Here is a 12,086-nt window from a genome sequence, read left to right as displayed (position 1 = left end):
TAGGCCTGGAAATGAGAAAGACAATACTTCCTCAGGGATTCTTGGAGGAATGGCCCTGGTGTGTTTGTGTGCCTGAGAAGGCAGTGTCAGGCTGACCGACAACGCAGGCTACTGTTGGTCCTCCCCGTGGTCTTCAGTCTACGCAGAGGACACTCTCTTTGGCTCCTGGAAGCTCTAGGGTGTGAGTAGACCTGCGGGTTCTACTACAGTGACACCACGCCAGGACCTAAGCCATGGTCAGGTCTAAGGCAAGCCCTGTAGATTGGCACCCATTCGTTCTCACTCTAGCCTTGGGGAGGCGACATCCCACTGTACAAAGGCAGGAACCACATAGCACCGCTCAGGTGGTTGGAGGGGGCTCCAGCGAGCTTTCAAGGGGGCATTGCCTGGTAAGCAGAGCAGGTGTGAGCCAAGGTGTTGACCAAGACAGGGCTGTTGCAAGCCTTGGAGTTACAGTGGTGGTTTGGGGTGATGTCACAGGGCATTGTATGCCTACTGAATCCTAACTCCCGAAGCTCTCAATGGAGACTGGCAAAGGCAGCAGTAAGGATTTAGGAAGTTAACTCTAAGGCAGTCCGTCAGGGGCCAGGTTGGGTTGAGGGGCCTGCAGCCCCCATAAGGGAGTAGTCAAGGAGGACTTCAAAGGGGAGGTGCCTTTGTCTGGCCTAGAAAGATGAGTTTGTGTGGCAGGAGTACAGAGTAACCAAGGCATCGTCTTCATCACAGCCTCTGCAGAGAGCAGTAAGCTTGGTGCAAGTGGGGGTCACTTCACAAATGTGTGTGGAAGGTGAGGTGTTGGAGAGCCTCCCTATCTAGAAGGTTCCTGCCAGGTGAGGGCAGGTTGTGTGCATCCCCAACCGTGCACGGAATCAAAGATGGTGCCCAGGTTTGATCCCTATTGCCACATAAAACCAGGTATGGGGTATATTACCTGTAATTCCCGCACTCTGCAGGTAGAGGTTTAAGGTCTCGACACATACTTTGTGGCCAGCCTGAGATACAGAGACCCTATAACCAGATAATAATGATGTTGCTGATGGTGATGGTGACAATGGTGGTGGTGGTGGTGGTAGTGATGATGATGACAGAGAAGGCAGCATGTGCATTTTAAAAAGAAGTTTGCATTTTTAGGAAGAGGAACTCGCAGAATGGTCAATATTTAACCCAGAGGCCCGAATCATCACCAGGAAAATCTGGCCATGGTAAGGGAGGGGGCAGAAAAAGAGACCCCTTAGGGCTGTCTACCTAAGTCATTCCAGCCACATGAAGGGTACTCCTGGTACCTGTTCACACCTGCTTGGGACCTGGAACTGTTTGACACCCACCTGGGCCTGGTACCCCTTCATACCTGCTTAGAGCTGGTAACCCCCTCACACCCGTCTGCGGCCTGGTGCCCCTCCACACCCTCCAGAGTCCTGGTGCCCCTCACACCCTCCAGAGTCCTGGTGCCCCTCACACCCTCCAGAGTCACCCTCCAGAGTCCTGGTGCCCTCCACACCCTCCAGAGTCCTGGTGCCCTCCCTGGTGCCTCCACACCCCCCAGAGTCCTCCACACCCTCCAGGTGCCCCCACACCCTCCAGAGTCCTGGTGCCCCCACACCCCTCCAGAGTCCTGGTGCCCCTCCACACCCTCCAGAGTCCCCCCACACCCTCCAGAGTCCTCCCCCAGAGTCCTGGTGCCCCCACACCCTCCAGAGTCCTGGTGCCCCCACCCCTCCAGAGTCCTGGTGCCCCCACACCCTCCAGAGTCCTGGTGCCCCCACCCCTCCAGAGTCCTGGTGCCCCCCTCCACCCTCCAGAGTCCTGGTGCCCCTCCACCCCCTCCACCCTCCAGAGTCCTGGTGCCCTCCACACCCTCCAGAGTCCTGGTGCCCTCCACACCCTCCAGAGTCCTGGTGCCCTCCACACCCTCCAGAGTCCTGGTGCCCCCCACATTCCCTTACTCCTGCCACTCCTTACATTCCTGCCTAGGTAGGGGTAGCTAAGCTCCCGCTGGAGTGGATGTGGCCTGCCCTGGAAGTCCTCAGGGTCTGGGGGGAGAGTGCTGACCCCACCACAGTTTAGTCTTTAGGGGCCACTCTGGGAATGGGGTTGGGGGAACTGAGGAGGTGCTCTACAGCTGCCCCAGGCCAGGAAGTGGCTGGGCCCTCCCCCTTCCAAGACATTTCCTCCAAATGAAATCACAGCTCCAGCAAGGGAACAGGCCCCCCATTGTAATGGGCTGGGGTCTCCAAAGAAAGGACGTCTTTCAGACCCATAAAAATAGAAGCCTTAGGATTTATGAATCTGTACAGGGGATGCCCCCTGCTCCTACTCCCCCCCCCGTGACCCAGTGGTGACCAGCCGAAGATTCCACTGCCTTGTCTGGGAGGGCAGCTGGGCTGCTAGGGGTTCACACGCACTCCTTCACCCCCCCCCAACCCCCCCCACTGATGTGCTGTGGCGTTGGTCCAGCACTGTGAGGCTTCTGCAGACTTTCTCTCTTGGGATCCTGGCTGGAACTTTAAGAGGAAAACATAACTGACATGCCACAGGTACAAGCAGTAAGTTACATAGTTAGATGGTGGATGCTGGGTATATAACTCCTGGGTCAGGACTAATGCCTACGGAGTCCAGGACTCGTGTTAGCTGCCCTGGGCAGAAGCTGGGAAGCTGGAGGGGATGTTGGGGAGGTATGGAACCCCAAATGCCAGTAACAGGAAATGTGTGGGGTCAGCCTTCCAAAATCTACCATATCACAGGAAGGCCCTGGTGCCGAGCACAGCTGCTAGCCATGGACGCTCATCACCTCCCCCACCCCGCCCCAGCAGCCATGGATGCTCATCACCTCCCCCACCCCGTCCCAGCAGAGTACAGGTGCTATTGGCCCTGTCATTCCAACGGTGTCATGGTCCTGCAGTCATGGCTGCAAGACCTGGGGTCAGAGAGGGCAAGGTAAGGTCAGGCCAGGGTTCTAAGTGCAAGGACCAGGGTACTGGGCACCTGGTGAGCTACAGTGTTAGCCTTTCTAGACTCCTTGAGGAAGGGTGGGAGAGGAGTCACACCCAGTGTGACTGTGAAAGGGCCATATTCTGCTTGAGGTGATGCACCAGGTCGCTGGCAGGGGTAGGACCCTCCCTGACCGGCCTCACTGGGTAAGCATGGCATCTCCCCTGGCCTGATGAAGACAAAATGCAGGGCCTCAACAGGTGATGGTGCTGCCCCCGCCCCACTTCCCTGAATGTGTGTGGGCAGGGCGGTGCCACCTCCAGCTTCCCACTCTGAGCCACCTGCACATAAGGGGGGAACAGGTACAGCAGCTGTTGGCAGCTCTGCCCGCCCCAGCCTTGCTGCCACCCATGAGGCCCTAGCTCCCTCCCATTCATTATTCCAAACTCCGAGCTGTGTTCAGGCCTCCTTGTCCCGGATCTTGCTCCAGTCTACAGTAGACCTCCCCACCCTCAAGCCACCCCAGCAGCAGCTGCTTCTTCACTCTGCATCTTTCTCCTGCTTCTCACAATCTGCCTGACTCCTCCTCGAGGGTGGGATGATGTCACTTCCTGGGGGTGGGGGGAGTAGGCACGACCCCAGCCGCTGCTCAGGCAGCCAGCTCTGCTTCTGGGCACTCCTTGGGAGTGTTCACTGGCTGGTCCTGAGAGATAAGCCCAGCGGAGCCTGTCCTGACATGACATGCTGCCCAGCCACCTGGCCCCGTTCCCCTTCTCCCACTGGCAGGGCTATGGAAGGTCCAGGAAGGTTTGGCTAGTTCCTTCCATATACATGTGTTTTCTTTGGACCTGTCACTAGAGAGAGGAGGACCTGCTGTCTACCCTTGGACCAGGTGCCATGTAAACCTCTGCTGGCCCTGGGGGACAGCTGCCCTCTCGTGGGGTGCCCAGCCCTCTGTAGCAGGGGTTTCTCTCTGCACAGGACACATAGAGCTGTCCTGGACCAAGTCCTGGGTTTCTGCTCAGACCAGCCTTCCACCTGTGCTACAGTGTTCTCCCAGCTCCACAGGAGGCCCCTAGCGCCTGGCCACTCCTGAGCTTGTTGGCGGCTGGTCTGTACCCAGCTACCTCAGAGAAGTAAGCGTCAAGCAGTGAAAGCTATCAGGCCAAGGGTGTGTTAGAGCAGCTGCCCTCCTCACAGTGAGGGGCCGATGTCACTAGCCAGAATCCCAACCTGAACCATGACAGTGGCTGAGAGTTTTGTAAGAGTCAAACCACACTCACAGCTCAAAGGTGAACAAGAAACCAAAGGCCTCGCTGTGCAAAGCCTTAAGGAGAAGATCTGACATGCTGGGCATCCTCACCCTCCGCCACTCACACACTCCTCTCCCAGTCTCCCCAGGCCTTTAGTGTCCCTCCCACTCCACAGGGCTTTCTGCTCAGGGACCCTTGCTCTTAGTTCCGAAAGCCTCGGCCCAGAACCATAAGTACTGGTCAGATTTCCTTGTGGAAAGACAGGACCCTGGGAGCCAAACATCCCATTGATCCCACATGTGACAAAAGAGTGAGCTTAGGGTCTTTTTGTCTCTTTTTTTGAGACCTAGGCTACCCTCAGAATCATGGTCCTAAGTCTCCCAAGTGCAGGCAGCCAACCAGAGCCTAGGTCTTCAGTGGAGCTGAGCAGTTACTACAGGAATGACCATTGGGCAGGTGCCAATCAGGTGGTGGGCAGGAGTGACCTCAGGGGACAGGCTGAGGGTGCTGTCAAGACCTTTGTTGTTAGGGAGCTTGAGAGGGCAGTGGGCAGCTTCTACCTGGGTCAGCATCTCTAGTGCCTGGAGGCCAATTGGGTGGGGACTGGTGCCAACACCCAAGGTGCCTGAGCACACCCGGTGGTAGCCCAGACGGTTCCAGGGTACTCTTCTTGCTTTCAGGAGGTGAGCGCCTGGCCCGCTGAGCCTCCCAGAGCTGCCAGCCATGCCCGGGATCGTGGTGTTCCGGCGGCGCTGGTCTGTGGGCAGCGATGACCTCGTGCTGCCTGCTATCTTCCTCTTCCTGCTGCACACCACCTGGTAAGTCTCAGCACTGAGGCCACAGTCCTGGGTGTGAGGAGCAAGGTCTGGAGGGAAGCCTTCCCCTGTGCTTCCATGCCACGTCCACAGCTGAGTCTGCCCTGCTCCCAGGCACTCCTCCAGGTAGGTATCCCCCAGGGCTCAGGACCCCTCCTGGCCAGCGGTCTTTCTGACCTCGGCCGTGGAGTAGTAGTCACTGCCGATGCCTCCCCGTGCTGACAGCCGGGCACATCGGAGACACCCAGAGCCAGGTGGACAGTGTTCTTGTTGGGGAGGTACCTGTCTTCTTTTCCTCCTACTGAGCTGCCCCGAGTGTGCCGGCCAGGGCAGCGTGAGGGCAGCGTGAGGCACAGAGGCAGCCCACTCTGTCCACTGTACGGCTCTGCAGGTTCGTGATCCTGTCTGTGGTGCTCTTCGGCCTGGTCTACAACCCGCACGAGGCCTGCTCCCTGAACCTGGTGGACCACGGCCGCGGCTACCTGGGCATCCTTCTGAGCTGTATGATTGCTGAGATGGCTATCATTTGGCTGAGCATGCGTGGGGGTATCCTCTACACAGAACCCCGGGACTCCATGCAGTACGTGCTCTACGTGCGCCTGGGTAAGGGACCCTACGGGGAGCCGGGACCGTTCTTAGGGCTCCATGCCCTTGTGCACTCTTCCATTCCCTCACGTTTTGGTTACAAACACAAACTACAAGCCAAACCCTGAGGAGCATGGAGTACCTTACTGGACTGACAGTCCAGCCCACCAGCTGTTTTGTGAATCTTTTCCTTAGGGAACACACCCACTTATTTATATGTTGCCTTTTGTGTTTTGGTACCATAATGGCAGTTGAGAAATTTCTTTTGTGACTGGATGGCCACAGAGTCTGAAATGCTTGCTCCTGTGGCCATGTGTAGACAAACTTAGTTGAGCCCTATTCGAAACTGTGAGCCTGTCTGCAAAATGCTTGGTGATCCTTCTGAAACAGATCAGGAAACCCCTGAGGCCAGGCTGAACCAGCTCCCCAGAGGACTAGCCTATATCACTTTTGGGCCATGTCCCAGCAGCCTCTGGGGTATTCCCAGGGAACACTTCTCTCAAACGTCTCCACTGCTCCTGGGGAGGAAAGTGTTAGCTTTGTTTTAAAGATGAGGACACGAGGCCAGGAAGACTAATTAGCTCTTTCAAGGTCACACAGCTAAATCAAGATAGAAGAATCAGAGCTGGGATCTGAACCCGTCCTGCTGTTTTAGCTGCATTGTCTGGGCTCTTAGCTGCTCTACTTTGCTGGCCCTGCCAGCTGTCTTCTCTCCTTTCCACTCCCACTGGGGCTCTGGACTTAGTACTCTGAGGAACTGAGTACATGGCCACCATTGCTTGGATCCTGGGCCTCCTCTCATCCTCCTACCCCACCGAACCAAGTTTCTAAGTCTTCTGAGAAGTGCCAGTCTTCAGTGTCTTGTGATGAAGTTATTAGCAGTCTCTAATAGGGATGAGGAAATAGAAGCTCAGAGAGATTAGGTAACTTGTCTACAATGAGTCTGATTCCGGAGCTCCTGCAGGAAGGAAACTGAAATCGTGAAGAAGCTGGGAAGCACTTGTTCCCTCTTCACCTGTGCAGTCACAGTCCTGGGAGGCAATGGGGACTTGAGAGCACAATGCAAGAGAACAGACCTGGCTCTGTGTATCCCTGCTGTGAGATGTAGAGGTCAGACAGCAGAAGCCAGGATGAGGTTCTTGGGCCCTTTCATGGTAGCAGACAGTGGCCTGTAGCCTTTAGTCAGAACCTGCCTCTCCTTGCAGCCATTTTGGTGATCGAGTTCATCTACGCTATCGTGGGCATCGTCTGGCTCACACAGTACTACACCTCCTGCAATGACCTCACTGCTAAGAATGTCACCCTCGGTATGCACCCCATCTGTCCCATCAGTGAAGCCAGCCCTGGGGTGGAGGAAATAGGACCCAGCTTGCAGAGAAAGGGGCTCAGGCACCGCTCTAGGGAGACACCCAAGCGCGGGTGCACCCTTCACCCAGTGCTCTGCCCTCTCACTTGGGGTCCTCACCAGGTGAACAGCAGCAGACACAGAACTGTCCAGGCAGCACTCGGCTGCTCATCACCTCTCAAAAGTCCGCTCTGTGCCATGCGTGGGCCTTGAAGACCACAGCCTTCCGAGCCTTGCTTTTGAGCCTAAGAAACAGCTGGGGACATAGTGGCCACAGTGTCCTTTGTTCATTGCTCATGACCCAGGAAGGTGGACCCAAAACCAGTTCTTTCTTCTCATTGCTGCTGCCACAGGGATGGTCGTCTGCAACTGGGTGGTCATCCTCAGCGTCTGCATCACTGTCCTCTGTGTCTTTGACCCCACCGGCCGCACCTTCGTCAAGCTGAGAGCCACCAAGAGGAGGCAGCGCAACCTGCGGACTTACAACCTGCGGTTAGTGAGTGGGTGGGTGGGCGGTGCCCTAGTGAGCTTTGCAGACCGGTGGGCAGAGGAGGGTCCTCTTCCCTCCAAACCGCATGCCAACCTCACTGAGCCACTGCTCTTTGTGAAGGCCTCACAGTCTCACTGCCCCTTCTGTTCTTGAAAAGGTAAGAATAGGCTGGGTGTGGTGGCAATGCCTTTCATCCCAGCACTCACTAGTAGTGAGGCAGACGCATTCAGACCAGTTCAGGACCATCCTAGTCTACATGGTAAGTTCGAGGCCAGCCAGAGCTACACAGTGAGATTCTGACTTTTTTTTTAAATTTTAGATATCTAAGAAAGTACATTGGTGTGTATAAACCACAATGGTACATAATAACAATTAATAAAAAGAGCAAGGAGAAAGAACGGGCACAAGGAGAGGTGTATGGGAAGGCTTGAAGAGAGAAAAGAGAAAAGAAAAATGATGTAATTATATTATGTTCTCAAGAATAAAAGAAATAATCAAAAACAAAAACCTGCCTGTGACAGTATTGCCGGTAAAGGGGATAAAATTCATTCGCCAATGTTAAAAATAAGAGTTGTATCTTTTTCTTTATTAGTTCTTATTCTTGTGGGCACAATGCAGACATAAAAATGAAAAAATAAAATCTGAAAAAAAGTAAGAATAGCAGTTGCTGGTGCAGGATGTCGTTGTGAGATTTAAGTGAGATAATACATACCAAGTTGTTAACACTGGGCAAGACTGAGTTAATGGAAAGCCACTTGGTGGCGGCGGCGGCCGCTGGACACATACTCAGTTATGGTAACAGCAGCAGACACAAGCATTGTTCAGGGTGAGTCACAACCCAGGTCCTGCCTGTAATGGGGGTGGAGAACCAAGGTCCAGAGTTCAAGTGGTTGCCTGGTTACGTGGTGAAGCTGGGAACCAGCTCCCAGACTCACTTCGGAGCCCTTACCTAAGAGTTAGGTGAGGCTGCCTCCAGGTCTCAGAGGTTGTAAGAAGTTAATCAAGGAAGACTTCCTGGAGGAGACTTCACCTGGTGTTTAAAACAAGTGGTGGTGGCAGAGAAAGTGAGATGAGGGCATCCAACGTGGCCATAGTGACTTCCTTACTGAAAGCAAGGGACGCTCCCAGGATGAGTCACCATAGCCCCCACAATCGGACTTCTGGAAGGCAGGCCCCATGCTCAGCCCTTTGTGATTAATCAGGCCTTTTGCTATCCTAGTGCAGCTGTGAGACCCCCTTCTAGGGATGAAGCGTCTGAGTCACTGCCCCAAGCCGCAGTGGTGGGGTGTGGAGTGGCATCCATCTCCAGCCCAGGGGAGCAGGCTGCCAAGACCCCTGCCCAGCAGGCCTGACCCCACCCCAACTCATGCCTCAGACCTTCCATGTCAGCCACCAACTTGTCACCGCCTCCACCACCACACCCATGCCTGGTCTGGCCACCTCCCAGCCTGAAATGTCAGGCCTCGGAGCCAGGGCTTCACGGCCCGTTTCCCTCAGTGCAGCTGGCCACCGCTCCTGTCCCACTTTGCCTGCTCTGAGCACATGCTGCACCCGACCTGTTTCTGGGTTCCTGGGCTCTGGAGAAAACCTCCTTCCCTCCCTGACTCTGGGAGTTTGCCTCTGGGGCTCCAGGGATAGGAGCTTGTACAGCAGGGGCTGGCGCTCACTGCCATTTTAATTAGGAAGCTCCCTGTGGTTTCCAGGCCCTGTCGAGGCCATAGCTTACAGGCCCTTGACCTGTTGTGGTTTCTCCAGGTCTCCTGCAAGGCTGGAGAGCACAGTCAGGCTGACTACCTGCCTGACTGTCCTCCACTGGCTTTAAAACTAACATTCTTTCTTACAGGGACATTTTTCAAGCTATCAGCTCCCAAGGGCAGGGACGTGCACACCCCGGTTGCCACATGGTTGTTATTTTGGTTTCTGAAAGCCGGGAGTGTGTCTAAGTTTTGGCCCTTTCTCTTCCCAGTGAAGTCTGGTGGGGATCGGGGGAGGGTGCTATTCCCGGCTCTTTCCCAGGAGCCTTGACCTTGGGTTTTTGTAGAAGGAATGTCTGCCCCCTTCTACATAGTGAGCCAGGGCTGTTGGGGGTCCATGAACTTCCTGTGCAGACTTGGTATGTGTCTCCCTGGCGTAACCATAGCCTGAAGGGTGGTTGCACTTGACCAGCCTGTCAGCCTCTCACACAACCCTATGCTCATCTGCCCCCTGGCGTCCATTCTAGGTTCTCAGTGTCGTGAGCATTTCCATCTGGCTGGAGGCTGGGGAGGAAATTTCTCATTCTGCATTTGAAAGCCCTGTTGGATCAGAAAGCACAATGTTTGTGATGCCTCGAGCTTCTCTCCCTCTTCATCAGCCCCTGAGTGGCAGGCATTGGTGTAGGACACAAGGCTGTTCCATTTTCTAGGAACTGCAGGTCTCCAGGACAGCTGGTCTCTTACATCATCCCTAGCCCCTCCCGGTGCCTCCTTTTTGGTCAGCTGCCTGTGTAACCAGGGTTAAAGGAATGGAAAGTAGTTCTTGGCTGCACCTAAGAGCCAAGAGGCACATCGAGAGCCAGTCTGTCACTCCTGATGACTGTTAAGTGACTTGGATGCATCTGAGTGCCACCTTGCCTTTGCCCTGACTCGGTGGCAGGCTTTTAAGGGGACAGAACATGGCTCAAAACCCAGTCACAGCCTCTTCTGGCTTTGTTTTGGAATTCACAGTGTTTAGTGTTGAACTATTCTCTCTCTCTCTCTCTCTCTCTCTCTCTCTCTCTCTCTCTCTCTCTCTCTCTCTCTCTCTCTAGAGTTTCTCTGTGTAGCCCTAACTTGACTTTTCTGGAATTTGCTCTGTAGACCAGACTAGTCTTGAATTCATAGAGATCCATCCACCTGCCTCTCCCTCCCAAGTGCTGGGCTTAAAGAAATGAGCCAAGACCAGTGCTACCAGAGATATTCTGTTATCTTTGTGGTCAAAATGTACCAGCTTCCTAGGCGCCCAGGATGGGGATGCCTTCGTGGCAAAGTAGCTTGTTGTTCTCTCTGCTCACTGCCTCCCCAGCTGACCTGAGGAGGGAGAACAGGAGGGACAGGGGGCAACCATGCAGGCAGTGTACCTGCCCAACCCAGACAGCAGCTGGGGAGTGTGAGGGCCTCAACAGCTCCTCATGTTGGCTAGCAAGAGCGTCCAAGAAATACACTGGCGGGCTGACCACCGGGTCACTGGTCACACAGCTGTAGCTAGCCTGCTGCTTATCCTCCCCAAGCCCACTGGAGAGCTCTTTAGTGTATCCTGGGAACAGGTCATCCTGTTTCTATAACATCTGGCCAGCTCCTCTAATCCAGACCCCGTGACCTGACACGTGTCAACTGTCTACCTTCACAGGCACCGGTTAGAGGAGGGTCAGGCCACCAGCTGGTCCCGCCGTCTAAAAGTGTTCCTCTGTTGCACCCGGACAAAGGATTCCCAGTCAGTAAGTACCCATAGTTGCTTGCCTCAAGTCCTCTCTCCGCTGTACAAGTGCCTTTTACTCCTCTGGTAATGCCGGGTGGGCGGGGCATTGTGAGCAGAGTGACTGCCTGCTTGTGGGATAGTCTACCCTTTCACTGAGGTACAGCCCCACCCCGCAAAGCCATTCACCTGTTTCACTGTGGAAACAGAAAGTCTTGATGAGTGATTTGTTACCCTTGGAACATGGTTTAGTTTAAAAGAAAAATACCATGTGGTCAGCAGTGGATGGATCTGGAAGGTCTGGGGTGCTGTTGAGTGCTTAGCCTGGGGCTGGGTGCTACACATGTCTGAAGTCTGAGGTGTGTGTTGAAGAGCAAGCTCTGCAGAAGCTGTCTCTGAGCAGGAAGGGAGATAGGACCCCTCCATGCAGGGTAGGCAGGTTAGAAGTCATCCAGCCCCACCCCTCATTCTGCAGATCAGTCAGCTGAGACCCAGAAAGATGCAACAATTTGCTCAGTATCCCACAGCTAGGTAGTAGCAGAGCTTGAGAAGTCAGAAGACCACTCCTTCCTGGGGAAGACAGCGAAGTACCCTCCTCAGACCCTGGGGAAGCCTGGAGCGGCCCCTCCCTAACAGCACCCCCCAGGGGCCTTAGAGTGAGTACCTAAGAAAGGAAGCCTCAGTGTTCCTAGACAGGTGGTGAGTACCTCGTGGGGCTGTCTAGGGATACCTGGGAGATCCTGGTCCAGGTGTGGCTGCGGGTGTGCCTTGTAGAGGAGCCCTGGAGGTGGAAACCAGGCTTGCCTGGGTCTGTGGTAGGCATACTCTTCTCCCCAGGTCAGGGCTGTTGTGAGATCACGTGAACCCGGAGCATGGCCCTGTTAGACAGCACAGGGTAGATCCCAGGGGAGTGATTTTCCCCCAGCTTGCATGTTGTTGCCAAAGAATTACACTGGAGAACTTTACATAAATGCCTGTACAAACCCGCACCCTGAGCTGGGCTGGGCGGCTGAGCAGTACTCCTCCATGTGGCCTTTAGAGGTTTGAGCTGATAGCCATTGGTGTTTTTAACTCCTGACTTGCCAGGCACTCAAGGATGAGACCCAGTGAGACAGATTCAGTCGCCATGAGCTGTTCTCACTCTTCCCTCTCCTGATAGGTTCAAGGCAACAAAAGGCAGCGGAAACCCAGGACCTCAACTAGCAGGGCTTGTCTGCCTCTGTCCGTTCCTTTCCACC

General features: G+C 54.9%; 1 protein-coding gene across 1 annotated transcript in view; it reads left to right on the top strand.

Annotated features, from left to right (window-relative positions):
- Dagla (diacylglycerol lipase alpha) overlaps positions 1-12,086 on the top strand; it is a 56,610-nt gene that overhangs the window by 27,159 nt on the left and 17,365 nt on the right. The window contains exons 2-6 of the mRNA XM_032891596.1: positions 4,862-4,999; positions 5,388-5,599; positions 6,787-6,888; positions 7,280-7,418; positions 10,783-10,870. Of these exons, the coding sequence (XP_032747487.1) occupies positions 4,905-4,999; positions 5,388-5,599; positions 6,787-6,888; positions 7,280-7,418; positions 10,783-10,870 (636 nt within the window). The 5' untranslated portion in view covers positions 4,862-4,904. The remainder of the gene's footprint in view (positions 1-4,861; positions 5,000-5,387; positions 5,600-6,786; positions 6,889-7,279; positions 7,419-10,782; positions 10,871-12,086) is intronic.

This window comes from Rattus rattus, chromosome 2, assembly GCF_011064425.1.
Source record: "Rattus rattus isolate New Zealand chromosome 2, Rrattus_CSIRO_v1, whole genome shotgun sequence".
NCBI classification, from domain to species: Eukaryota; Metazoa; Chordata; class Mammalia; order Rodentia; family Muridae; genus Rattus; species Rattus rattus.
The sequence above is the reverse complement of the archived record's forward strand: the minus strand, read 5'-3'. Positions and strand labels throughout refer to the sequence as shown.